We start from the raw sequence: 26,375 nt of genomic DNA, 5'->3' as shown, positions 1-26,375 counted from the left end.
GCCGGGACGCAGCAGGCCCCCAACACCGCCTCATCTGATACCCGCAGCGACACACCGACCCCTACGCTGCCCTCCGTTACACTGGACCAAGCGAGACCACACCAGCTGGCCAGTTCCACAATGGACATCAAGGTAAATGGTCACGAAACAATCTGCCTTTTTGACTCTGGGAGCACGGAGAGCTTCATCCACCCCGACACGGTGCGGCGTTGCTCTCTCCCAGTCCTGCCTGCGCACCAGCGGATTTCTATGGCCTCCGAGTCCCAGTCGGCGGACATTGGCGGCTACTGCGTGGTGACACTCGTAGTAGACGGGACTGTGTACGATAATTTTAAACTTCTGGTCCTGCCCGACCTCTGCGCTGCCGTTCTACTGGGGTTAGATTTTCAGTGCCACCTTAAAAGTGTTACGATGGCGTACGGTGGACCCCTCCCCCCAATCACAGTCCGCAGCCAGCAGCTTCAAATTGCCCGCCGCGCACCAGGTGCAACCTCTCCACACTCAGTCACCCCCCCCCCCCACTGTTTGCTAACCTCACCCCCGACCTGTAACCCATCGCCACAAAGAGCAGGCGATACAGTGCCGGGGACAGGGTTTTCATTAAAACCGAAGTGGAGCGGCTCCTGAAGGAAGGGATTATTGAGGGCAGCACCAGCCCCTGGCGAGCCCAGGTTGTGGTCGTTAAGACCGGCGAGAAGCAGCGCCTAGTCATCGACTACAGCCAGACAATAAATCGCTACACCCTGCTGGATGCTTACCCACTCCCCCGCATAGCTGATATGGTCAACCAGATCGCGCAGTACCGCGTCTTCTCGACCATTGACCTGAATTCAGCGTACCACCAGCTCCCTATCCGCCCTGAGGACTGCCAGTATACTGCCTTTGAGGCAAACGGCCGCCTCTATCACTTCCTTAGGGTTCCCTTTGGCGTCACCAACGGGGTCTCCATCTTCCAAAGGGAGATGGACCGGATGGTCGATCAAAATGCGTTGCAGGCCACTTTCCCATATCTGGACAATGTGACCACCTGCGGCCATGACTTGCAGGACCATGACGCAAACCTCGAAAAATTCCTCTGCACCGCCAAACTCCTCAACCGGACATATAACAAGGAGAAGTGCATATTCCGCACAACCCACCTCGCCATCCTTGGCTGTGTTGTGGAACACGGAGTCATCGGCCCCGACCCCGACCGGATGCGTCCCCTTATGGAACTCCCACTGCCCCACTGCCTCAAGGCCCTGAAGAGGTGCCTAGGGTTTTTCTCTTATTACGCCCAGTGGGTCCCCTACTATGCGGACAAGGCCCGTCCGCTGATCAAGTCCACCTCTTTTCCCGTGACGGCAGAGGCTCGCTTAGCCTTCCACCGTATCAAGGAAGACATTGCCAAAGCCACCATGCACGCAGTGGACGAATCCATCCCCTTCCAGGTGGAAAGCGACGCGTCCGACTTTGCCCTGGCCGCTACCCTCAATCAGGCGGGGAGACCCGTGGCCTTCTTTTCACGAACCCTCCAGGGCCCGGAGACCAGACACTCCGCTGTTGAGAAGGAGGCCCAGGCTATTGTGGAGGCTGTGCGTCATTGGAGGCACTACCTGGCCGGAAAACGATTTACCCTGCTCACTGACCAGCGTTCAGTTGCTTTCATGTTTAACAACAAGCAGAGGGGCAAAATCAAAAACGACAAGATCTTGAGGTGGAGAATCGAACTTTCCACCTACAATTACAAGATCTTGTACCGGCCCGGGAAGCTCAATGAACCCCCGGATGCTCTATCGCGTGGCACCTGCGCCAGCGCGCAGATCGATAGACTGCGGGCCCTCCACAATGACCTCTGCCACCCGGGGGTCACCAGGTTCTTCCACTTCATCAAGGCCCGCAACCTGCCTTACTCCATTGAGGAGGTCAGGACCATGACCAGGAACTGCCAAGTCTGTGCTGAGTGCAAACCGCACATTTATAGACCAGACAGGGCTCACCTGATAAAAGCCACTCGCCCCTTCGAGCGCCTGAGCGTTGATTTTAAAGGGCCTCTCCCCTCCTCCGACCGCAATGTGTACTTCCTCAATATTATTGATGAGTACTCCCGTTTCCCGTTCGCCATCCCCTGCCCGGACATGACCAGTGCCACGGTCATTAAATGTCTGAACGACCTCTTCACCCTGTTCGGTTTCCCCAGCTATATCCATAGCGACCGGGGCTCATCGTTTATGAGCGACGAACTCCGTCAGTACCCGCTAGCTAGGGGTATTGCCACAAGCAGGACCACCAGTTACAACCCCCGGGGGAACGGACAGGTGGAAAGAGAGAATGCGACAGTTTGGAAGGCCGCCCTGCTAGCCTTAAAGTCTAGGGGCCTTCCGACCTCCCGCTGGCAGGATGTGCTCCCCGATGCGCTCCACTCTAGTCGGTCACTGCTCTGCACTGCCACTAACGCCACCCCTCATGAGAAAATGTTTGTCTTCCCAAGGAAGTCCACATCGGGGACATCGCTACCGCCATGGCTGACGTCCCCAGGGCCGGTCCTACTGAGAAGACACGTGAGGACCCATAAAACGGACCCCCTGGTCGAGAGGGTCGACCTCCTCCACGCCAACCCCCAGTATGCTTACATTGCGTACCCGGACGGGCGGGAGGACACAGTCTCCATAAGAGACCTCGCACCCTCGGGGGCCGCAGTAACCCACTACCCACTACCACCCCCCCCCCCACCACGATCCGATATCCAGCCCCAGCAGACGGCAGGCCTGGGCCCCGCGACCCGCTCGACATCTACGAGGACTACACACCAGTGCCCCAGCCTACGCGGGACTCGACGCCGGAAGCTTCACTACCCCTGCCATCGCCACGTCGATCACAGCGGCAGACAAGACCTCCGGAGAGACTCCAATACACAAACTTTTAATACACTTCACCCTGCCGTACTCATTTTTAAACAAGGGGTGAATGTGGTAAACCACTGTTTGTATTCCACTGTGTACATGCCTGTACATGCCTCGGCTGACTCCTCCCACGAATCCAGGTATAAAGGTGACTGCTCCACAGCCCCTTTGTATTCTGGACCGGTCGACCACTCGAGGCACACCTTCATTCTCTTGTTAATAAAAGCCTGTTAATTACTCGCTTAATCTCAGTCTTTTGAGTTATTGATAGCGCATCAAGGTTATCCCACTCTGCTACCTATTTATTTATTAGCATTTGTTTCCATTTATTTCTAAAGCCTGTCCACATTATTTGAGTTCAAATTTGAAAGCACAATGGGAAAACTAAGTCCTAGGGGGAGTGTTTGCTAGTGCTGTGGGGGAGGGTTTAAACAAAAATGGCAGGGGGTTGGGAACCTGAGCAGGGAGACAGAGGAAAGGGAAACAAGGATAAAAGCAAAAGATAGGAAGGAGAAAAACAAAAGTGGCAGTCAGAGAAATCAACGGTTTAAATCAAACATGGCCAGAGTGAATAATAGGTCTAAGAGCGTTAAAAAAACAAGCCTGAAGGCTTTGTGTCTTAATGCGAGGAGCATTTGTAATAAGGTGGATGAATTGGCTGCGCAAATAGAAGTAAACAAATACGATTTGGTTGGGATTACGGAAACGTGGCTCAAGGAAGGCCAAGGCTGGGAACTCAACATCCAGGGGTATTCGATATTCAGGAAAGATAGGCAAAAAGGAAAGGGAGGTGGGGTAGCATTACTGGTTAAAGAAGGGATTAACACAATTGTAATGAAGGATATTAGCTCTGATGAGGTGGGATCTGTATGGGTAGAATTGAGAAATACTAAGGGGAAAAAAACGTTAGTGGGAGTGGCTTATAGACCTCCAGACAGTAAGGCGGAGGTTGGGGATGGCATTAAAAGAGAAATTAAGGAAGCGTGCAATAAGGGCACAGCAGTCATCATGGGTGACTTTAATCTACATATAGATTGGGCCAACCAAATGAGTAACAATACTGTGGAGGAGGAATTCCTGGAGTGTTTACAGGATGGTTTCCTGGACCAATATGTCGAGGAACCAACCAGAGATCAGGCCATCTTAAACTGGGTATTATGTAACAAGAAAGGATTAATTAGCAATCTTGTTGTAAGAGGCCCCTTGGGTCGGAGCGATCATAATATGATCGAATTCTTCATTAAGATGGAGAATGAAGTAGTTGACTCGGGGACTAGGGTCCTCAATTTAAATAAAAGGAAACTATGATGGTCTGAGGAGCGAGTTGGGTAGGATTGATTGGGGAATGGCACTCAAAGGGTTGACGGCGGATAGGCAATGGCAAACATTCAAAGACCGAATGGATGAACTACAGAATTTGTTCATCCCAGTTTGGCATAAAAATAAAACAAAAAAGGTGACCCAACCGTGGCTAACAAGGGAAATTAGGGATAGCATAAGGTCCAAGGAGAGGGCATATAAATTGGCCAGAAAAAGCAATAATCCTGAGGATTGGGAGCAGTTTAGGATTCAACAAAGGAGGACAAAGGGATTAATTAAGAAAGGGAAAATAGAATATGGGAGTAAGCTTGCAGAGAACATAAAAACTGACTGTAAAAGCTTTTATAGATATGTGAAGAGAAAAAGATTGGTGAAGTCAAGCGTAGGTCCCTTGCAGTCAGAATTGGGGGAATTTATAATGGGGAACAAAGAAATGGCAGACCAGCTAAATACATATTTTGGTTCTGTCTTCACAAAGGAGGACACAAATAACCTCCCAGAGATGCCGGGGAACATAGGGTCTGATGAAAGGGTGGAACTGAAAGAAATCAGTATTTGTAGGGAAATGGTGTTAGGAAAATTGATGGGACTGAAGGCCGATAAATCCCCAGGGCCTGATAATCTACATCCCAGGGTACTTAAGGAAGTGGCCCTAGAAATAGTAGATGCATTGCTGGTCATCTTCCAGAACTCGATAGACTCTGGAACGGTACCCATGGATTGGCAGGTAGCTAATGTTACCCCACTATTCAAAAAAGGTGGTAGAGAAAAAGCGGGGAATTATAGACCGGTAAGCCTGACATCGGTAGTGGGGAAAATGCTAGAGTCTATTATAAAAGATGTAATAGCTGAGCACTTGGAAAGCAGTGACAGGATCGGACAAAGTCAACATGGATTTACAAAAGGTAAATCATGCTTGACTAATCTACTGGAACTTTTTGAGGATGTAACTGGTAAAATAGATAAGGGAGAACCAGTGGATGTGGTGTATTTGGACTTTCAGAAGGCTTTCGATAAGGTCCCGTATAAGAGATTAGCGTGCAAAATTGAGGCACATGGGATTGGGGGCAAGGTATTGACTTGGATAGAGAACTGGTTGGCGGACAGAAAGCAAAGAGTTGGAATAAACGGGTCATTTTCCGAGTGGCAGGCAGTGACTAGTGGGGTACCGCAAGGATCGGTCCTAGGACCCCAGCTGTTCACAATATATATTAATGATCTGGACGAGGGAATTGGATGTAATATCTCCAAATTTGTAGACGACACAAAGCTGGGGGGGAGGGTATGCTGTGAGGAGGATGTCGTGAAACTCCAGCACGATTTGGACAGGTTGGGTGATTGGGCAGAAACATGGCAAATGCGCTATAATGTGGATAAATGTGAGGTTATCCACTTTGGTGGCAAAAACAGGAAGGCAGATTATTATTTGAATGGCAATAGATTGGGAGAAGGGGAAGTGCAAAGAGACCTGGGTGTTCTTGTACACCAGTCGCTGAAGGTAAGCATGCAGGTGCAGCAGGCGGTTAAGAAGGCAAATGGTATGTTGGCCTTCGTAGCAAGAGGGTTCGAGTACAAGAACAAGGATGTCTTGCTGCAGTTGTACAGGGCCTTGGTGAGACCACACCTTGAGTATTGTGTGCAGTTTTGGTCGCCTTACCTGAGGAAGGACGTTCTTGCCATGGAAGGAGTGCAGCGAAGATTCACCAGGCTGATACCTGGGATGGCAGGAATGACGTATGAGGAGAGATTGTGTCGATTGGGCTTATACTCACTGGAGTTTAGAAGATTGAGAGGGGATCTCATCGAAACTTATAAAATTCTGTCAGGCCTGGACAGACTAGATGCAGGAAGGATGTTTCTGATGGCCGGGGAGTCCAGAACCAGGGGTCATAGTCTAAGGATAAGGGGTAAGCCATTTAGGACTGAAATGAGGAGGAATTTCTTCACCCAGAGAGTGGTGAACCTGTGGAATTCTCTGCCACAGAGGGCGGTGGAGGCCAGTTCATTAAATATATTCAAGAAGGAGTTGGATATATTTCTTAAGGCTAAAGGGATCAAGGGATATGGGGAGAAGGCAGGGACCGGGTACTGAATTTGGATGATCAGCCATGATCTCATTGAATGGCGGAGCAGGCTCGAAGGGCCGAATGGCCTACTCCTGCTCCTATCTTCTCTGTATCTATGTACTTGCAGTGGGGGAAAGAGAAAAGGAAAGTCTCAGGGTATTCTAAATTATTTAGCTCTACACATGCTTGTTGCTCAAATAATCTGAACACTAGAAAAGAAGTGTTGGAATCTTACTGCCATCTCTCCCCTTTTGATTCAGAAAAAAAGAAAATCAAAACATTGATTCAAATGCTTTAGAAATCACCAGCTCGACATCAAAACTGCATTTCAGAGAACTGAAGGAATTTAAATGTTTAGAAATGACCTTTTCTGAAGTTCTTTGACTTACTACGAATATCAATGTAGAGCTGGCAAATTCTAAAAAGCTGTACGCATTTAACTAATGTAAAGCTGTACACATTTGTTTTATTAGAAAAGATGGAAAACAAAGAAAAGAATTAAAAATAAATGGTTACAGAAAAAAGGGAAAAATAAATTCCAATTTTTAGCATTCCTTCCACAGCTCACCACCTATTCATTTTAAATTGTTGCTGATTTGAGCATTTTAAATAATGTCTTCTGTATCCTTTATAGATTCTCTATTATTATAGATTCTCTATTATTAAACAGTCAACATTCAGGTCCCTATTCTTCCCCAAAACCTGAGTCAGAGGCCACAATTTTCTTTGAGGGTACAAAATCTCTTTCTCCCTAGCTATCAAGGCACACAGACCACTGGCAGTTAAGTGGGAAATGCAACACATTGCTGACCATTAATTAGTGCAAAAAAAGCAAATCGGAGATATATCTCTCCTCCTCCCAGTGGCCTCTGCCTAGCATCTTCCTACAGTAGTGTCATTCAGATCAACAACGGTGGTATGGGGGGAAATCAAACCCTGTCCCACCATTGCAATGGTGCAGTATGTTGGAGTACCGAAGAGTCCATCATCTCCATAAAACTCGTGCATATCTGAAGTGGCTCAAGATTTCCCCGCTTTACCTAGGTAAATCTAGAATTATTATTATTTTTTTAAATCACTCCATGCAGAACCTTAACCAATAGTGAGAACATTCCCTACACTAGATAGTTTCTCCTTGGGATAGTTACACTCATCAAGATAACAAAAAGCCAAGGAAAACGGCCTACGTTCTCTAATCTTAATGCTGACAGTAACCCATTAATTTTAATTGGTTGCCGTCAGCATTACAATTGGAAATGCTGATGTCCATAGTTTATATTTTCTGATCATTTTTGAAAATCAGGATTTCACTTTCATATACTTGCTTTCTCAACATTTAGAACTCTTAATGTTCCCAAATAAATAAATCAAGTGTATTTTGCAATTATACACATTCAGACTGAAAGCTTTAGTCTTAGGACCATGTAAATGATCAATTATGAAGATAAGATTTTAATTTTAAATATAGAATTTAGAGCAAATTGAATCACATCATTGAATAAAATGCTGCTGGACAATTTATTGATAAATCAATGTTTCTACATATACAAATATAAAATCTTTCTTTTCATAGTGGGGGATTTGCTAATCAAGTTCCGAGTAATTAGGTTGAAGCTATTTCACCTGTTTTTAATTTATTGCATCAATTGTGATGGTTGCTGGACAACACCTTTGGACATCAGTTTTTTTTTTAAACTTTGATCAGCTTTCCTATTTGTAGCACATACCTGATCGCTACTTGAACTGCGCTGACGGTATTTGCGAACCTCTTCCTCCAGTTTCAGTAGGCTGTTGTGTAGGTCATTCTTTTCTTCTGTGAGTCTGCTGACATAACCGGTCAGGTCTGCATTTTGCCTCAATAGTCGTTCAGTGAGAGTACCAGTTGATCCACTAGAGGGAATTATGATGTTCTGCTGGGGAACCATATATAGACACGTTACTTAAGAATTAACATTTACTGTACTTTTGCATAGGTGCTAATGTGAAAGACTTTCAGCATTAAAGATGTTATCTTCTGCAGACACAGTGCATCTCAGATTGGTTCTGCTTTTAGAGCCACAAAATCAGATACAGTCCCCATCACTTAAAACAGACGCATTGGTGCCAACGCCATTTGCCCGCTATACGCGTTGTATAGTTTAAACTTCAAAGTGGTCCATTTAAAGCCCATTAATCTCCCCAGTCACTGACTATACCTGACCTATCCTGTACCAATTGGGTAAATGGGAGGCGCTGCTAGAACTCAGTGCTCTATAATTCTGACCCATTCATACTTTTCTCTGGTGCAACGTACACCACAGTTATTCTGTAACATTCTGCACAATTCTCACACAGACGGGACATGGCGAAGAACCACAAAATTCTGACTTGCACTTCCATACAGATGCTGTCTGCAGAAATCAATCAATTTTCCTACATTACAACAGTGACTACATTTCAAAAGTACTTCATTGGCTGTAAAGTACTTTGGGACGTTCCAAGGTCGCGAAAGGCGCTTTATAAATGCAAGTCTTTCTTTCTTTAACTTTTCTCTTCAATTGAATTCCCTGTGTGGCTCCATTAGCGAAAAGTATTATAGGTAATTGCACTTTAACAAGAACACCAGTTTCTGCTCATAATATTCAACATTGTAAGCGGCAATTTTGTAATGGACAATAATGGTAATGGGAAATGGTTCATGCTATTTATGTGGTCAGCTTAAGTTGTGGGGACGGTACTGGGCCACACCACCAGCAACACAAAGCAGTAGCTACTACTCCAAACCTCTCTTCTAGGAATGCCCACCTTGAAGAAGTTCTGCTCTTCTCTCAGACGGGATTTCCGTTTGTTTCTCCAGTTCTGAAGAAGGGTCCCAGACCTGAAACGTTAACTCTGTTTCTCTCCACGGATGCTGCCTGGCCTGCTGAGTATTTCCAGCATTTTCTGTTGTTATTTCAGATTTCCAGCATCCGCAGTATTTTGCTAATGTATTAGTGTTTGGTTCACGGTCACCTCTCTTCTAGGAATGCCCACCTTGAAGAAGTTCTGCTCTTCTCTCCGACGGGATTGCCGTTTGTCTACGTGGCATGCTCCTCCTGCACTATGTGGGAAATCAGGGACACTTCCTGTGTCACTGACGACCATGTGTGTGGGAAGTGTATCCAGCTGCAGCTACTGGCAGACCGCATTGCGGCGCTGGAGCTGCGAATGGATATATACTGGAGCATTCGCGATGCTGAAGACATCGTGGATAGCACGTTTAGCGAGTTGGTCACACTGCAGGTAAAGGTTGGACAGGCAGAAAGGGAAGGGGTGACCAACAGACAAAGTACTAGGCACAGGCAGGTACTTCAGGGGTCCCCTGTGGCCATCCCCCTCTCAAACAGATATACCACTTTGGATATTGTTGGAGGAGATGGCTTATCGGGGAAAGGCAGCAGTAGCCAACTTCCTGGCACCATGGGTGGTTCTGTTGCACAGGACGGGAGGAAAAAGAGCAGGAGAGCTATAATGATAGGGGATTCTACTGTAAGGGGAATAGATAGGCATTTTTGCGGCCGCAAACGAGACTCCAGGATGGTATGTTGCCTCCCTGGTGCAAGGGTCAAGGATGTCTCGGAGCGGCTGCAGGGCATTCTGGAGGGGGAGGGTGAATAGCCAGCCGTCGTCATGCATATAGGTATCAACAATATAGGTAAAAAACAGGATGAGGTCCTAAAAGCTGTATATAGGGAGTTAGGAGGTAAATTTAAAAATAGGACCTCAAAAGGTAGTAATCTCAGGATTGCTACCAGTGCCACGTGCTAGTCAGAGTAGAAATAGAAGGATATTTCAGATGAATACGTGGCTAGAGGAATGGTGCAAGGGGGAGGGATTCAAATTCCTGGGACATTGGAACCGGTTCTGGGGGAGGTGGGACCAGTACAAACTGGACGCTTTGCACCTGGGCAGGACCGGGGCCAACGTCCTAGGGGGAGTGTTTGCTAGTGCTGTTGGGGAGGGTTTAAACTAAAATGGCACGGGGTTGGGAACCTGTGCAGGGAAACAGAGGAAAGGGAAGCAAGGATAGAAGCAAAAGACAGGAAGGAGAAAAGCAAAAGTGGAAGGCAGAGAAATCAAGTGTGTAAATCAAACAGGGCCACAGTAAATAATAATTCTAAAAGGACTAAGTGTGTTAAAAAAAAACAAGGCTGAAGGCTTTGTGTCTTAATGCGAGGAGCATTCGTAATAAGGTGGATGAATTAGCTGCGCAAATAGATGTAAACGGATGTGATATAATTGGCACTACGGAGACATGGCTCCAGGGTGACCAAGGCCGGGAATTCCAACATCCAGGGGTATTCAATATTCAGGAAGGACAGGCAAAAAGGAAAAGGAGGTGGGGTAGCATTTCTTGTTAAAGAGATTAACACAATAGTAAGGAAGGATATTAGCTCTGATGATGTGGAATCTGTATGGGTAGAGCTGAGAAATACCAAGGGGCAGAAAAGGTTAGTGGGAGTTGTATACGGACCCCCAAACAGTAATGCTAAGGTTGTGGATGGCATTAAACAGGAAATTAGAGATGTGTGCAATAAGGGCACAGCAGTTATCATGGGTGACTTTAATCTACATATAGATTGGGCTAACCAAATTACTAACAATACTGTGGAGGAGGAATTCCTAGAGTGTATACGGGATGGTTTCCTGGACTAATATGTCGAGGAACCAACTAGAGATCAGGCCATCTTAGACTGGGTATTATGTAATGAGAAAGGATTGATTAGCAATCCTGTTGTGCGAGGCCCCTTGGGGAGGAGCGATCATAATATGATAGAATTCTTCATTAAGATGGAGAATGAAGTAGTTGACTCAGAGACTAGGGTCCTGAATTTAAATAAAGGAAACTACGATGGTATGAGGCGCGAGTTGGGTAGGATTGATTGGGGAATGTTACTTAAAGGGTTGACGGTGCATAGGCAATGGCAAACATTTAAAGATCGCATGGATGAACTACAGAATTTGTTCATCCCTGTCTGGCATAAAAATAAAACAAAAAAGGTGGCGCAACCATGGCTAACAAGGGAAATTAGGGATAGCATAAGATCCAAGGAGAGCACATATAAATTGGCCAGAAAAAGCAGCAAACCTGAGGATTGGGAGCAGTTTAGGATTCAGCAAAGGAGGACAAAAGGATTAATTAAGAGGGGGAAAATAGAGTATGAGAGTAAGCTTGCAGGGAACATAAAAACTGACTGTAAAAGCTTCTATAGATATGTGAAGAGAAACAGATTGGTGAAGTCAAGCATAGGTCCCTTGCAGTCAGAATCAGGGGAATTTATAATGGGGAACAAAGAAATGGCTGACCAATTAAATACATACTTTGGTTCTGTCTTCACAAAGGAGGACACAAATAACCTCCCAGAGGTGTCGGGGAACATAGGGTCTAATGAGAGGGAGGAACTGAATGAAATCAGTATTTGTAGGGAAATGGTGTTAGGGAAATTGACAGTATTGAAGGCCGATAAATCCCCAGGGCCTGATAATTTACATCCTAGGGTACTTAAGGAAGTGGCCCTAGAAATAGTAGATGCATTGCTGGTCATCTTCCAAAAATCTATAGACTCTGGCACAGTTCCCATGGATTGGAGGGTAGCTAATGTAACCCCACTATTTAAAAAAGGTGGTAGAGAGAAAACGGGGAATTACAGACTGGCAAGCCTGATATCGGTAGTGGGGAAAATGCTAGAGTCCATTATAAAAGATGTAATAGCAGAGCACTTGGAAAACAGCAACAGGATCAGACAAAGTCAACATGGATTTACAAAAGGTAAATCGTGCTTGACTAATCTACTGGAATTTTTTGAGGATGTAACTGGTAGAATAGATAAGGGAGAACTAGTGGATGTGGTGTATTTGGACTTTCAGAAGGCTTTCGATAAGGTCCCGCATAAGAGATTAGCGTGCAAAGTTAAAGCTCATGGGATTGGGGGTAAGGTACTGACTTGGATAGAGAACTCGTTGGCAGACAGGAAGCAAAGAGTTGGAATAAACGGGTCTTTTTCTGAGTGGATGGCAGTGACTAGTGGGGTACCGCAGGGATCGGTGCTAGGACCCCAGCTATTCACAATATATATTAATGATCTAGACGAGGGAACTAGATGTAATATCTCCAAGTTTGCAGATGACACAAAGCTGAGTGGGCATGTGTGCTGTGAGGAGGATGCCGAGAAACTCCAGTATGAGTTGGACAGGTTGGGTGATTATACTGCATCTGCCATGCATCTGCCCAATGTGGATAAATGTGAGGTTATCCACTTCGGTGGCAAAAACAGGAAGGCAGATTATTATTTGAACGGCAATAGATTGGGAGAAGGGGAAGTGCAACGAGACCTGGGTGTCCTTGTGCACCAGTCGCTGAAGGTAAGCATGCAGGTGCAGCAGGAGGTTAAGGCAGCAAATGGTATGTTGGCCTTCATAGCGAGAGGATTAGAGTACAGGAGCAAGGATGTCTTGCTGCAGTTGTACAGGGCCTTGGTGAGGCCACACCTTGAGTATTGTGTGCAGTTTTGGTCACCTTATCTGAGGAAGGATGTTCTTGCCATGGAGGGAGTGCAGCGAAGATTCACCAGACTGATACCTAAGATGGCAGGAATGACATACGAGGAGAGATTGGGTCGATTGGGCTTATATTCGCTGGAGTTAGAAGAATGAGAGGGGATCTCATTGAAACTTATAAAATTGTAACAGGACTAGACAGACTAGATGCAGGAAGGATGTTCCTGATGGCGGGGGACTCCAGAACCAGGGGTCACAGGCTAAAGATAAGGGGTAAGCCATTTAGGACAGAGATGAGGAGGAATTTCTTCACCGAGAGAGTGGTGAACCTGTGGAATTCTCTACCACAGAAGGCAGTTGAGGCCAATTTATTAAATATATTCAAGAAGGAGTTACATATATTTCTTAAGGCTAAAGGGATCAAGGGATATGGGGAGAAAGCAGGGACAGGGTACTGAATTTGGATGATCAGCCATGGTCTCATTAAATGGCAGAGCAGGCTCGAGGGGCCGAATGGCCTACTCCTGCTCTATGTTTCTATGTCTCTCCAGTTCTGATGAAGGGTCCCAGACCTGAAACATTAATTTTGTTTCTCTCTCCACGGATGCTGCCTGGCCTGCTGAGTATTTCCAGCATTTTCTGTTGTTACTCCAAACAGATGGTTTGTTGGTACCAATAGAAGTCCCTACAGGACATTGCAACTTTTGGCTCAGAAAATAAAGTACCAATCACATCCTAAATTTGGGAGGTACAATTTAAGGACTTGCAGAAACCTTTGATTCACCAGGAAATAACAAAGCACTAATTAACCTGCTGTAGTTTTTGGAACTAATGATTGGTCTACAGTATTTTCAGTTATTGTTATTAGTGCATTAAGTTTATTTTGTCCCTTTCCTGTGGGGAAGCAGCTAGACTCCAATCTGTTCCTTCTATGATGAGGAAATAAGGAATTAATCGTGTAAGGACATTCCGGATGTAAACCTGCCTATGTGCCAAAATGATTCCTTAATTAACATCTTCTGCCACCCAGAGCTCAATAGTCAAATTTTAATTTATCCAAACAAGGTTATTTAAAAAAAACACAATGGACTGAGTAATATTTCAACAGTTAAGCTATTCCTCATATTTCTAATATGTGAAAAAGCTCCATTTTGTTGTATACACTCCTAACATCAGTAGATAGATAACTGTTACATCACATAATTGAAAATAGGAAACAAAAGAACTACATCCTTAGAATAATTAAATCTCACCTCTGGAAATACAGGGGTTTGCAGCAGCTGTAACTGCGACGCCACATCCTGAATGCTATTCTGTAGCCAAATCAGGTCGTCGTCATCTGTGGCTTCAGTGCTGTGAATGAATGATGCATTTGTTCATATTTTAATCAGCCAAAGAAACTTGTGATTTTAAAACATGCAAAATTAACACAAATACTAACAAGTAGGCCATGTTAACATTTCTTTCCTCCTTTTTACTTTAGTCAGTTTTTTCTCCTAGCATCATACAAAAGTCCCAGCAAACAGCGAGCACAAAAATCAACTCCAAGACCTCTGCTAATATCACTCAGGTGACAGAAAATAGATGATGTATGAAGGTTTAAATGAAATGGAGAAATCTGTGCTACAGCATATAAGGGGAAGACTGAGCCAACTGATTAGAAACAAATGGGAATCCCTACAGCATCAAACCCTTTCCAAAGTAGTTCTGTATCTCAGTGTAAAGTAGTCTACCAACAACTGTATAAGTGGTATTATTGTGGTGTCAGTCAATTAGCACCCAGTATCCTGATCTCCCTTCTGGAGAATACACCATCTGAAAATAATTTCAAATTCAGATACAACAAAAATACTTAATCTGCATCTTTTAATTGATACTGAATTTTATTAAAATCCAAATTATTTAATTATAAACTGGAGTCATAATCTGATGAGAGCACGTGTCCATTTGTCAACATACAAATAGGTACATAATCACACACACTGCACTAGATTTTGGCTGATCTAGTTCACAATTCCCAACATAGCTGTAAGAGACCTCAGGTGACTGATGAGAACTGTTGACATCTGAAACCATTATAAAATTATAAAGTTGCTGAGCTGACAAATCAGTGTTTATGGATGATTGCGCAATCCTCTCCAAATGTTACTTGGTTGGCTCTCTTCTAAGGGAACCCAGTGTTTAGGATGAGGAAGTCTCTGTTCAAGTTTGGTCAAAATTTCACAAACTATTTAACAAATTAACATTCATGAACAAGGCAGTGTCAAGTGGTGTTCCCATCCAGGAGGGGAGAGGATGAAGGTTAAAGGAAGATGGAGAGTTGAGATTTTCAAACAATTACTAATGTTAAGCAATTGTATTAGTCTAGTTATATAAGCAAGTTATAATTTCCAAATTAAAAAAAAAATTGTCTCTTACAATCTTATCTCCACAAGAGCCAAACAAAAAACTGAGCCTTTAAATAAAATGTGTGCTTTTCCACAGTAAAAACATAGAACACTGGACCAGTCAAGTTAAAACATTAGTATTTCCTGAGAAAAAAATGACCTGACCCCTCTAGAAAAAGTTCAGGCCATGACATTCAGAAAATAAATTTCTTTGCCTCCTTAACTAAAATAGTTATTAAATTTTGACACTGTTTGTTCAGAGCAAGAGGAATTCATCAAATAACTGAAAATTTCCAAGAAAACTTTACAACAGAACACACTTTTCTGGTCCAAAAATATGTTATAATATGGCAAATAAAGCTGAAGTATTTAATTTCTGAATCTTTGGCCCCGATATTTACAGGGAGAGAACGGGGGAGCATGACTGAGGGGGGAAAACGCAGAAATCGTGCAAATGCGGAGGTCCTGACGAATTTAGCAGTCGGACCACATTATCATTTTATTATCCCGTTTCCTGCCCGGCAGCTGGCCAGCTCGTCAGGCTGGCTGGCAGTCAGGAAAGCCAGTGGTAGAAGGCCACAGCTTGCAATCGGGAGGAAAGCAAAGATCGGGGCATAGTGGGGAGGCTCAGAGCACGGCAATCTGGAGGGAGGGAGAGATGTAAAGGTTGGGGGGGGTGGGGAGGGCGGTGTCTGCTGATCACAGCAGTGAGGAGAGGCCGCAATCAGCAAAAGGTTTGCTTGAGGGGCCGGGGCATGGGGAGCACTCCTGCCCCTCCTGGCTCACCAGCAGTGCGATAAAAAGCACTTGCCTGCTTGACCCGGCTGCTCCCATCTCCATTTAGCTGCCGAGTTTCCCGAGCCCTGGGAAACCTGTCCGCCCAGCAGTAAATTTAAACCGGGCTCCCAACTGCACTGTGGGAGCCTTATTTAAATATTATAATGAAGTGTCCCACCTCTAGCGAACAGGACACAGATACGCCACGCAACCTGCTGACGTAAAAATGGTGGCAGGCGCGCATGCGACAGGTTGGGGTCGCAACACGCGATTTAAAATTTTTAACCTCCGTTGTGGGTGGTTAATATCGACCCCTTTATACCTGGTAGCAGCTTTGTTGGCCATCGTTCTGAGTTTGGAAATAATCAGCTGCATCTTTTGTCTGATGCTCTCCAGGTTAATATTTTCTCCAGATTCAGTGCCTTCTCCATCAATTCCTGCATCATTTCCTGACTGAGCGTACCACTGCTTGCTAGAAACTGATTCACTCTTTCCAGTCTCCGTCGTTGCCAGCTTCTGCTGAATAATCCAGTTTCTTGTTCTATCAGTTGTAAGTCCAATTTTGCAAGCATTCTGCAATCATGTGTAGAAATAAAAATCACTTTAATGACTTACAAAAAATTACTTTAATTGTAGCAGCAACTTTCCTTAGACAAACTCCAACATGCCTTTTAGTTTACAGAGTTTTCATAAAACTGATCAATTAGACTTTGTCGATCCAGTACTTCACTTATTATTGAGAACATAATATTATTGCAGTACTTCTTAAAAAAAAATTTACCGAACAAAATTTAGGTCTTTTCAGTTGCTTGAATATATTTTTGAGCACATATTCATGATTTGAAGTAGTATGGGTAAGTTCAAATCTAATAAATTATTTGACAGTCACAAACTCTATGACTGGGTTCTTGGACTCAAGCTCAGAAGACACAGAGGATGGTAAATATATGGAAGAGACTGCTTCGGAAGGCAGGAGACAGACAGCGTGTGGTAAACCACTTTTATCGTTCACTATCGTTACACTATGGTTATCACTGTTTACACTGTTGTATCACTACACAAGGTCACCTCTTGTCACGCTGTTATACCTGGGCTGACCACAGCTGACTCCACCCATGGCTCCGCCTGCTTGCCCAGGTATAAAGGTGGTCGACTGGCTGGTATTCCTCCTTGTTGGACCCGATCACCCACGAGGGTGGGCTCTGTTATTTAGCCAATAAAAACCTATAGTTACTATCTAACTCGTCGCTTTTCATTGAATGAATTGATAGGTATATCAATTTTATTGGCTAAATTTTGTAATGAGTGGATCGGAGCAGCCAAACGACCAGCTACAACAGCCACAGCAGCCGGCCTGGCTGCGAGCCCTCCGACCGCCGTACCTGGATCTAAACCCACAGGCAGCGAACTCAGCCCTCGACTTCGAACACTGGCTGAGCTGTTTCGAATCCTACCTGGGAGAATCCGGCATGCCTCCGGGATCCAAACTAAGAGTTCTGACCGCCCAGGTGAGCTCTAAAGTATTTGCATTCATCCGGGACCTTGCTACATACGAGGACGCCCTCAACCTGCTGAAAGAGCAGTACCGGAGCCCTATAAATTCTATGTATGCCAGACATTTCCTAAGATCCCGCTCGCAACAGCCAGGAGAGTCTGTAGATGAATTTTTACGGGCGCTACAAACACTCGGCAGGGACTGTGACTTTAAAGCTGTAACGGCTGCAGAAAATACTGAAGGGAATATCCGCGATGCCTTCGTGAAAGGCCTTCGGTCCGACTACTCACGGCAAAGACTGCTCGAATCAAAGGACCTCGACCTGAATACAACGGCAGCCCTCGCTCGCTCTCTGGAAGTGGCCCATCGGGACCTCGAGGCGTACTCCAGGTACTGTGCTGCGCGACCCTGGGACTCGGGCCCGACCCCGGCCGCAATACCCCTCGCACCGCCGCCTCTGGGACCTACCTCAGCGTCGGCGTCCCAGGACCGATCGGGACCGCCACCCCCGGTACCGGCTGCGACATCGGAGCCCCGCGATCGGGCCGCCGGCTGCTTCTTCTGTGGCCAGGCGAAACACCCGAGGACGCGCTGCCCTGCAAGAAACGCGACTTGCTCCGTCTGCCACAAGAAAGGCCACTTCGCGAAGGCCTGCAGGGGGAGAGCCACAGACGCCAGCAGTGCCTCATGCGAGTTGTGGGGGTGGCCATCTTTCATCAAGGCCACAGATGCCAGTATCCCCTCGTGTGAGTTGTGGGGGCGGCCATCTTCTCCGACATTTTATTCAACGTCGTGGGCGCCGCCATTTTGTCCACCACACTCGACCGCCACCTTGTCTCCAGACCCGACCACCGCCTCACCCGCAGACTACAGCAGCTCGCTCAGCCATACACTAGCCTCTGTCACACTGGACCAAGCTCGCCCACATCACCTGTCCAAGTCCATGATGGACATCAAAGTAAACGGCCACGCCACGACCTGCCTGTTCGACAGCGGAAGCACGGAGAGTTTCATCCATCCAGACACGGTGAGCCACTACTCCCTCACTGTCCGGCCAACGCGCAACCGGATCTCGAGGGCATCGAGGTACCATTCTACAGACATCAGCGGCTACTGTGTTGTGACCCTGTCGGTTAGGGGCACGGAGTATAAAAATGTTAAACTCCTCGTCCTGCCCCAGCTCTGCGCTGCCGTCCTACTAGGGCTGGACTTCCAATCCCACATTCAAAGTGTCACTTTGGCATACGGTGGACCCCTCCCCCCACTCACAGTCGACAACCAGCAGCCTTTAAACCGCCCACCGCGTACCACCTGCGGCCTATCCACCCTCAAGGTCCCGCCCCCCCCTCCCTGTTCGCTAACCTCACCCGCGACTGTAAACCCGTCGCCACCAAGAGCAGGCGGTACAGCGCCGGGGACAGAGCTTTTATTAGCTCGGAGGTGCAGCGTCTCCTGAAGGAGGGCATCATCGAGAGGAGCAACAGCCCCTGGCGTGCCCAGGTCGTAGTCGTTAAGACCGGCAATAAAAACCGCCTGGTCATCGACTACAGCCAAACCATAAACCGGTACACCCAGCTGGACGCATACCCCCTTCCCCGCATATCTGATATGGTCAATCAGATTGCACAGTACCGGGTATTCTCTACCATCGACCTTAAGTCGGCCTATCACCAACTCCCTATCCGCCCTGAGGACCGCCAGTATACCGCCTTCGAGGCGAATGGCCGCCTCTACCACTTCCTTAGGGTTCCCTTCGGCGTCACCAACGAGGTTTCGGTCTTCCAAAGGGAGATGGACCGGATGGTTGACCAGAACGGGCTGCAGGCCACATTCCCCTATCTGGATAACGTCACCATCTGCGGCCGCGACCAGCAGGACCACGATGTTAATCTGGAGAAATTCCTCCGTACGGCCCAACGGCTGAACCTCACTTACAATAAGGAGAAATGTGTGTTTAACACCTCACGTCTTGCCATCCTCGGCTGCGTAGTAGAGAACGGAGTCATCGGCCCCGACCCCGAAAGAATGCGCCCCCTCATGGAGCTTCCCCTCCCCCACTGTCCAAAGGCGCTGAAGAGAACCCTGGGGCTCTTCGCCTACTATGCCCAATGGGTGCCGAATTATGCGGACAAAGCCAGACCCCCTCATGAAGTCCACCTCCTTCCCCCTGACGGCAGAAGCGTGCGCAGCCTTCTCCCTCATAAAGGGAGACATTGCTAAGGCCACAATGCACGCGGTGGATGAGTCTATCCCTTTCCAAGTGGAGAGCGATGCATCCGACTTCGCCCTAGCTGCAACCCTTAACCAGGCGGGGAGACCTGTGGCCTTCTTCTCAAGGACCCTCCAGGGCCCCGAGATCCGACACTCTTCGGTCGAGAAGGAGGCCCAGGCGATCGTGGAGGCAGTACGACGCTGGAGGCATTACCTGGCAGGCAAACGATTTACCCTCCTCACCGACCAGCGTTCAGTCGCTTTTATGTTTAATAACAAGCTGAGGGGCAAAATCAAGAACGACAAGATCTTGAGGTGGAGAATCGAGCTCTCCACCTATGATTATGATATCTTGTACCGGCCTGGTAAACTGAACGAACCCCCAGATGCTCTATCACGAAGTACATGCGCCAACGCGCAAATTGATAGACTGCAGACCCTCCACAACGACCTCTGCCACCCCGGGGTCACCAGACTTTACCACTTCATTAAGGCCCGCAACCTGCCCTACTCCATCGAGGAGGTCAGGACCATGACCAGGAACTGCCAAACCTGTGCCGAATGCAAACCGCATTTCTTTAGGCCGGACAGAGCAAGCCTGATCAAGGCCACCCGCCCCTTCGAGCGCTTGAGCATCGATTTTAAGGGGCCCCTCCCGTCCTCTGACCGTAATGTGTACTTCCTCAACATCATTGATGAGTACTCCAGTTTCCCCTTTGCCTTCCCCTGCCCAGACATGACCAGTACCACGGTCATCAAATGCCTGAACGACCTCTTCGCCTTGTTCGGGTTCCCGAACTATATACATAGCGACCGGGGCTCATCCTTCATGAGCGAGGAACTTCGCCAGTTCCTACTAGCGAGAGGTATTGCTGCAAGCAGGACCACCAGCTACAACCCCCGAGGGAACGGCCAGGTGGAAAGAGAGAACGCGACTGTCTGGAAGGCCGTTCTCTTAGCCTTAAAGTCTAAGGGCCTCCCAACCTCCCGCTGGCAGGAAGTCCTCCCGGCAGCGCTGCATTCCATCCGGTCACTGCTTTGCACGGCCATTAACGCCACCCCCCATGAACGAATGTTTGTTTTCCCCAGGAAGTCGACTACGGGAACCTCGCTACCAACGTGGCTGACTTCTCCGGGGCCCGTCTTGCTGCGAAAGCACGTGAGGGCCCATAAAACGGACCCCCTGGTCGAGAGGGTGGACCTCCTGCACGCCAACCCCCAGTACGCCTATGTGGCATACCCAGACGGGCGGGAGGACACAGTCTCCTTACGAGACCTTGCACCCTCGGGCACCCCTGAGACACCACCGTTACCCCCCACCACCCCCCCAAATCCAGCCCAGGTAGACGGCATGCCGGAACCCCACGAGCCTTCGCCGACCACGCAGACACCAGCATTAACATCGGATACTGCACCACCGCCGCGCCGATCAGAAAGACTTACGAGGCCTCCGGACAGATTGACATACCCGAACTGGTAGTACACTTCACCCCGCCGGACTCAAATTTAAACAAGGGGTGAATGTGGTAAACTACTTTTATCGTTCACTATCGTTACACTATGGTTATCACTGTTTATATCGTTACACTATGGTTATCACTGTTTACACTGTTGTATCACTACACAAGGTCACCTCTTGTCACGCTGTTATACCTGGGCTGACCACAGCTGACTCCGCCCATGGCTCCGCCTGCTTGCCCAGGTATAAACGTGGTCGACTGGCTGGTATTCCTCCTTGTTGGACCCGATCACCCACGAGGGTGGGCTCTGTTATTTAGCCAATAAAAACCTATAGTTACTATCTTAACTCGTCGCTTTTCATTGAATGAATTGATAGGTATATCACAGCGTTGGCAAATTTAAGAGCGAACCGGATAGATATGTGGCAGAGAAAAGGCTTTAAGACTATGAGAGAGCATGTGTTGCAATGGTATTTTCTGAATTTTAATACTGGCCAGTTGGACCACTATAGTCTCTTTCAGGATTCCATATTCTTATGTTCCTATGCTGTCTTGCACTTTATTAGGTTTGTATAAAGAGGAATGCGCAGTATTGACAACTCTCGTAAATCCATCACAAGAAAGGCGATTTTGGAGTGAAATAAAGCTTCAGTCGCGATGGAAGCCTAACTCGGGATTTTTTTGAAAAGAAAATACGCAACTTGCGCACGAGCGGGAAAAAGAAATATGTGATTTGTGCATTCACACACTAGACATAGGTTGAATATTATATATATACTGTATATATCATATATATAGAGATAGATATATAGAGATAGATATAGATATGGAGATATAGATATAGAGATATGGAGATAAATAAATAAATATATATACATACACTAGCAGATTTCCTGTGGTGCTCACGGTGAGTCAGAGGATATTCTATTTTATAATAGGGTTGTTCTACCAGGGTCACTGATTTACAGTGCGTGAATAAGTCAAATTCCACTTCATTACGTGGCATTCTGGAATTTTTGACAGTGCTTTGGGGATCAGTAGTTCGTCATTGGTACTTTTCTAGCCACCTTTGTCTCTTTTGATTCGTAAATTCCGTTCTTCAGTTTTGCTTTGCTGCTGTTTTACTTGATCAACAAAGTGTGATGCCAAAAGTCATGTAGGTCAAAGAGGTAGGTTTTAAGGAACGTCTTAAAAGGAGAGAGAGGCGGAGAGCTTTAGGGAGGGAATTCTAGAGCTTAGAGTCTAGGCAGCTGAAGGCATGGCCAGCAATGGTCGCGCGATTAAAATCGGGAATGCGCAAGAGGCCAGAATTGGAGGAGCGCAGAGATCTTGAAGGGTTGTAGGGCTGGAGGAGGTTATGTTCCCAAAAGATTAACGATCAAAAGCAAAGTGAGGCCAGCCTGCGAGTGACGCGACAGTGGGGCCACCGATCCACCTACTCTTGCTCCTCTTTCTTTTGTTCTTATGTCAGTAATTGGTTAGTGATGGCCGAATGCGCTTCCTGTCTGGGAGCAAAGGTCAGCAAGGGGGTCGGAAAACAAATAGCAACTCATGGTTTCTATACCAAATCTCATGATTTTTAAGAGTTTGTCTCTTGATTTATGAGGCAGTGGGGTTGGCAATGGTAATGATGATTTGTGACTCAACAATGCCTTGGTGACTGCGGTTCTATATTCTATAAGAGCAGAAAACTGTACTGCCAGTTTGTGTTGCCAAATTATTGCTTGACAACACACATGGCAGAAACTGAGTAATGTTTTCCAGGAAGAGGGCCTTGCTGAAAATATTGATAATAACATGCCCCTTTAACCATTAGAACAATGATCTGTTGGTTTAAAAGCAGATTGGGAGAACTGTTGAAAACTTGTCAAACCTGCTGCAAGGCTCCAGGACTCAGCTGTACACGAAACATTAGAAGCTAGTATTGTGACTGCAAAGCCAAGAGTTTAGCAATAGAATAGTTGGCTTTGCTCTGCTTTTTCATTTGGGGACAACTGGTCAAAAACTTACCATATGTAAATTTTGTAACAAGAAATTTGTCAGCCACGCCAGTGGAATTTAGTATACATTTAGCTCAAGTTGATCTGTTTTATTGTTGCTCAATTGCATGTTATTTTGAAATCGTATAAAACACATCAGTAATCTATAGCAAAATGGCAGCCATTTTAGAAGGATAAAATTTCCTTCGTTTGGATAAACAATCGTCAGGAAACCCTTGCCTGTGTGAAAAAGTGAAACCCCGAGGAAGAATTTATATTACTTTTGAGGGTACTTAATTGCATCTCAAGATAGCCAGAAAGAAAAGTTGATAATTAAGATTGCAGCCCAGTATTTGATTGTCATTGTAATCTGGCATCGGAGTGAGAGCATTAGAAAACCAATGTTTAGATTCTGTATTGCACTGAATTGAGCTCTCCACTTGTGCCCCAAGTCAGGTTTAGCAGTGCATTTTGATATGCATAAAGTGACTACTACCTTTTGGGCACACAATTAGCTATGCATTTTACATCCTACATTTTTCAACAAATAGCTACCTCACCATTCCACATCACAGACATGTACTTTACACCAGGTATTGTAGGTAGTAATCTGGTGTGAGAACCCTGGCTGATATTTCCCTCCTTAGCCTGGGGACTTTCGGGGCAAAAATAGCATTCCCAACATTCCTGGCCTCCCTTCCCATTTCAGCAAAGATCAGCTAACTTAGTCCTGCCCCATCTGCATGGCTCAGTATCACACCATGCAGTGAATTTAGCCACTGCCTCTTTAGATAAGCTCCCAACAAAGCATTTTTTTTTTTTAAAGTGACTGACATGCTCCATGAGGGTTGAGAGATCCCCAGGTGCACAATTTCCTTCAAACTCATTACTGAAATTAGTCCAATATGTGATGTAAAGAAGTTCTTTGTTACACTTAGAAAGTAATTCCTGACATGGGCAAATTACATTATATATTAAAAGTCAATCTCTAATTGTATTACTCCCGGTGAGTCAAAGGGTGCGCTGTTTTGCTATATAACAAAATATATTGGAGCCACTGTTATACGGTTCTAAGTACAGTAAGTGAAAATCCATTCTTATTACAAAGTATAATGGAAGAGCTAGCAATTTGTTCTGATATGCGATATCTACATTTTCATGGAAAGTGTAAATCAGTGATTATATGATTCCCCCATTATTCCCAGACCCTAGAACCTACCAGTTCTCCTAACACTACCAAAACTACATCACTACCCCTCTTTCGTTTTATTTCTTGTCTTTGTCCAGGATTCAGGGGACGATGGCCCATCTTCACTTCTGCTTCAGCTGCTAAAACTCTTATCCATGCTTTTGTTACCTCCAGACTGGACGATTCCAATGCTCTCCTGGTCAGCCTCCCATCTTTCACCCTCCATAAACTTGCGCTCATCCAAAACTCTGGTACTCGTACCCCTAACCCGCATCAAGCCCTGCTCACCCATTGTCCTTGTGCTCGCTGACCTACATTGGCTCCCGGTCCACCAATGCCCTGATTTTAAAATTCTCATCCTTGTGTTCAAATCGTCCATGGCCTCACCCCTCCTTCAGTACTACAAGAACTCTGCATTCCTTCAACTCTGGCATCTTGTGCCTCCACCATTCCCTTCGCCCCACCATTGACAGCCATAAAAATCTACGTCTTTAACCAGCTCATCTTAATATCTCCTTCTTTGGCTCGGTGTCAGTTTTTGTCCAATTACATTCCTGTGAAACATCTTGGAATATTTTCACATATTAAAAGTGCTATATAAATGCAAGTTGTTGGTTTTGTTGTAATGAAGACTTTACAATTTTAGTTATGTCAAGTTGCAGAGATGAGTAATTAGACAGGTTTACAGAACGTACCTCAGTCTGAGGAACTTTTTCAGTGACAGCTACATCTCTCTCCAGTTGATTTTCTGCTTCTCTTTCACTTTTCACTTGATCAGTTTCCTGTAATGCCAGAAGTGTTTTCAATTTTCCCTCCTCTCTTTGCAATTTTAAAACTTCATGTTTTTCTTTGTCCAGCTGGTGCAGGAGCTCTTTTGCTTGTAGCTGCAAGGAATCCACTTTCTCCAGAATCAGTCTGTGCGATTCTTGCTCCTTCAACAGAGACTGCCTATGAATCTCTTGCTGCTCCTCAAGGCGCTGTCTCAGCTGAACTGACTCAAGTTTATACCTTTCCATCTCACTCACCAACTCTACTATACGGTTATGCTGATCTTCGAGCTGTTTCTGTAGCTCCCCTAGAAGCACCTCAGATGTCCTCCCAGCTGGCTTCTGCATCCTTCCCTGCTTCTCCTCTACACTCTGAAGCTGCTTAGAGAGCTGGCGTTCTCGCTCTAGCGCACGGTTTAACTCATAAGCTCTGGTTTTCTCAGCATCTAAGGCAATCTGGAGCTCAGTGATGTGGCTTTTCTCATGTGACAGTTCAGCTTCATGTAGGGCTTTCTCAGAATCTACATTCTGTTTGAGTTCATTTATTGTCACCCTTTCCTTTTCCAAAACACGCTCCAACTGCAAATGTTTTTTCTTTTGATCCTCAAGTGCAAACTTCAAGTCCTGAAATTAAACAAGAACATGGTTTTCTAATTCATTGTTTGTGTCAAATATATCTTAACTTTCTAATTTCTGGAATATTTGTGACTATTTTAAGTTGCACATCTTACTAGCGTTTCACACCCAAAGAAAAACTCAAGTCAGTCAGGTTTAAGTTATTACAAGCGAGCAAATTATTTTTTGATTTTGCTAAAATTGCTTACCAATATAATTTCCCACTAATAATAGAACAAAAGAACACTCTTTATTTCAACATGTGAATCAGGATTTTCACTGAAATTTTATAAATCATTTCCACTTACACAAATATATGGCAGGAGATATCTAATCTAGCCTGATCTTAATGAAGTGTGAGCTGATCATTTGATTTTAGGTTTAAGCCTGATCATAACCCTTTTTTTTCCTCCAGGTGAACTTCAAAATTAAAGTTAAACACAATTAAACCCAGCAACCTCAAGCTTGGCATAATGCATTTTGCTGCAACATTCAAGCACTTTAATTCTTTCAGTGAGTGCTTCATCTTATCTGACAGGTAGCATCAATGTATAAGATATCTTTAGTCACCTGCATCACATATAGGTGGTTCAATGAAGTTCCATGTGGCAGAGACACTGAGGATGCAGCTAATGTTGTATAATGCTAAAAGGCTTTTCTGCACATCATGAAGACAGCTGTAAGCATTAATTACTTATAAAAGTTTTAATG

At 45.8% G+C, this 26,375-nt stretch overlaps 1 protein-coding gene across 5 annotated transcripts in view; it reads right to left on the bottom strand.

Moving 5' to 3' along the window:
• The window catches only part of akap9 (A kinase (PRKA) anchor protein 9), a 316,455-nt gene that overhangs the window by 28,935 nt on the left and 261,145 nt on the right, over nucleotides 1-26,375 (bottom strand). For 4 of the 5 annotated variants that reach the window (XM_085987959.1, XM_085987955.1, XM_085987957.1 and 1 more), the window contains 4 exons: nucleotides 24,978-25,673; nucleotides 16,271-16,521; nucleotides 14,038-14,137; nucleotides 7,996-8,181 (listed from right to left, as the gene is read on the bottom strand). In XM_085987959.1, coding sequence (XP_085844085.1) covers nucleotides 7,996-8,181; nucleotides 14,038-14,137; nucleotides 16,271-16,521; nucleotides 24,978-25,673 — 1,233 coding nt within the window. The remainder of the gene's footprint in view (nucleotides 1-7,995; nucleotides 8,182-14,037; nucleotides 14,138-16,270; nucleotides 16,522-24,977; nucleotides 25,674-26,375) is intronic. The other variant, XM_085987956.1, reaches the window with a different exon arrangement.

Source organism: Somniosus microcephalus, chromosome 5 (genome assembly GCF_052327205.1).
Source record: "Somniosus microcephalus isolate GS21.2 chromosome 5, FLI_Smic_1.0, whole genome shotgun sequence".
Taxonomy (NCBI): domain Eukaryota; kingdom Metazoa; phylum Chordata; class Chondrichthyes; order Squaliformes; family Somniosidae; genus Somniosus; species Somniosus microcephalus.
This window is presented reverse-complemented; position numbering and strand designations above follow the sequence as displayed.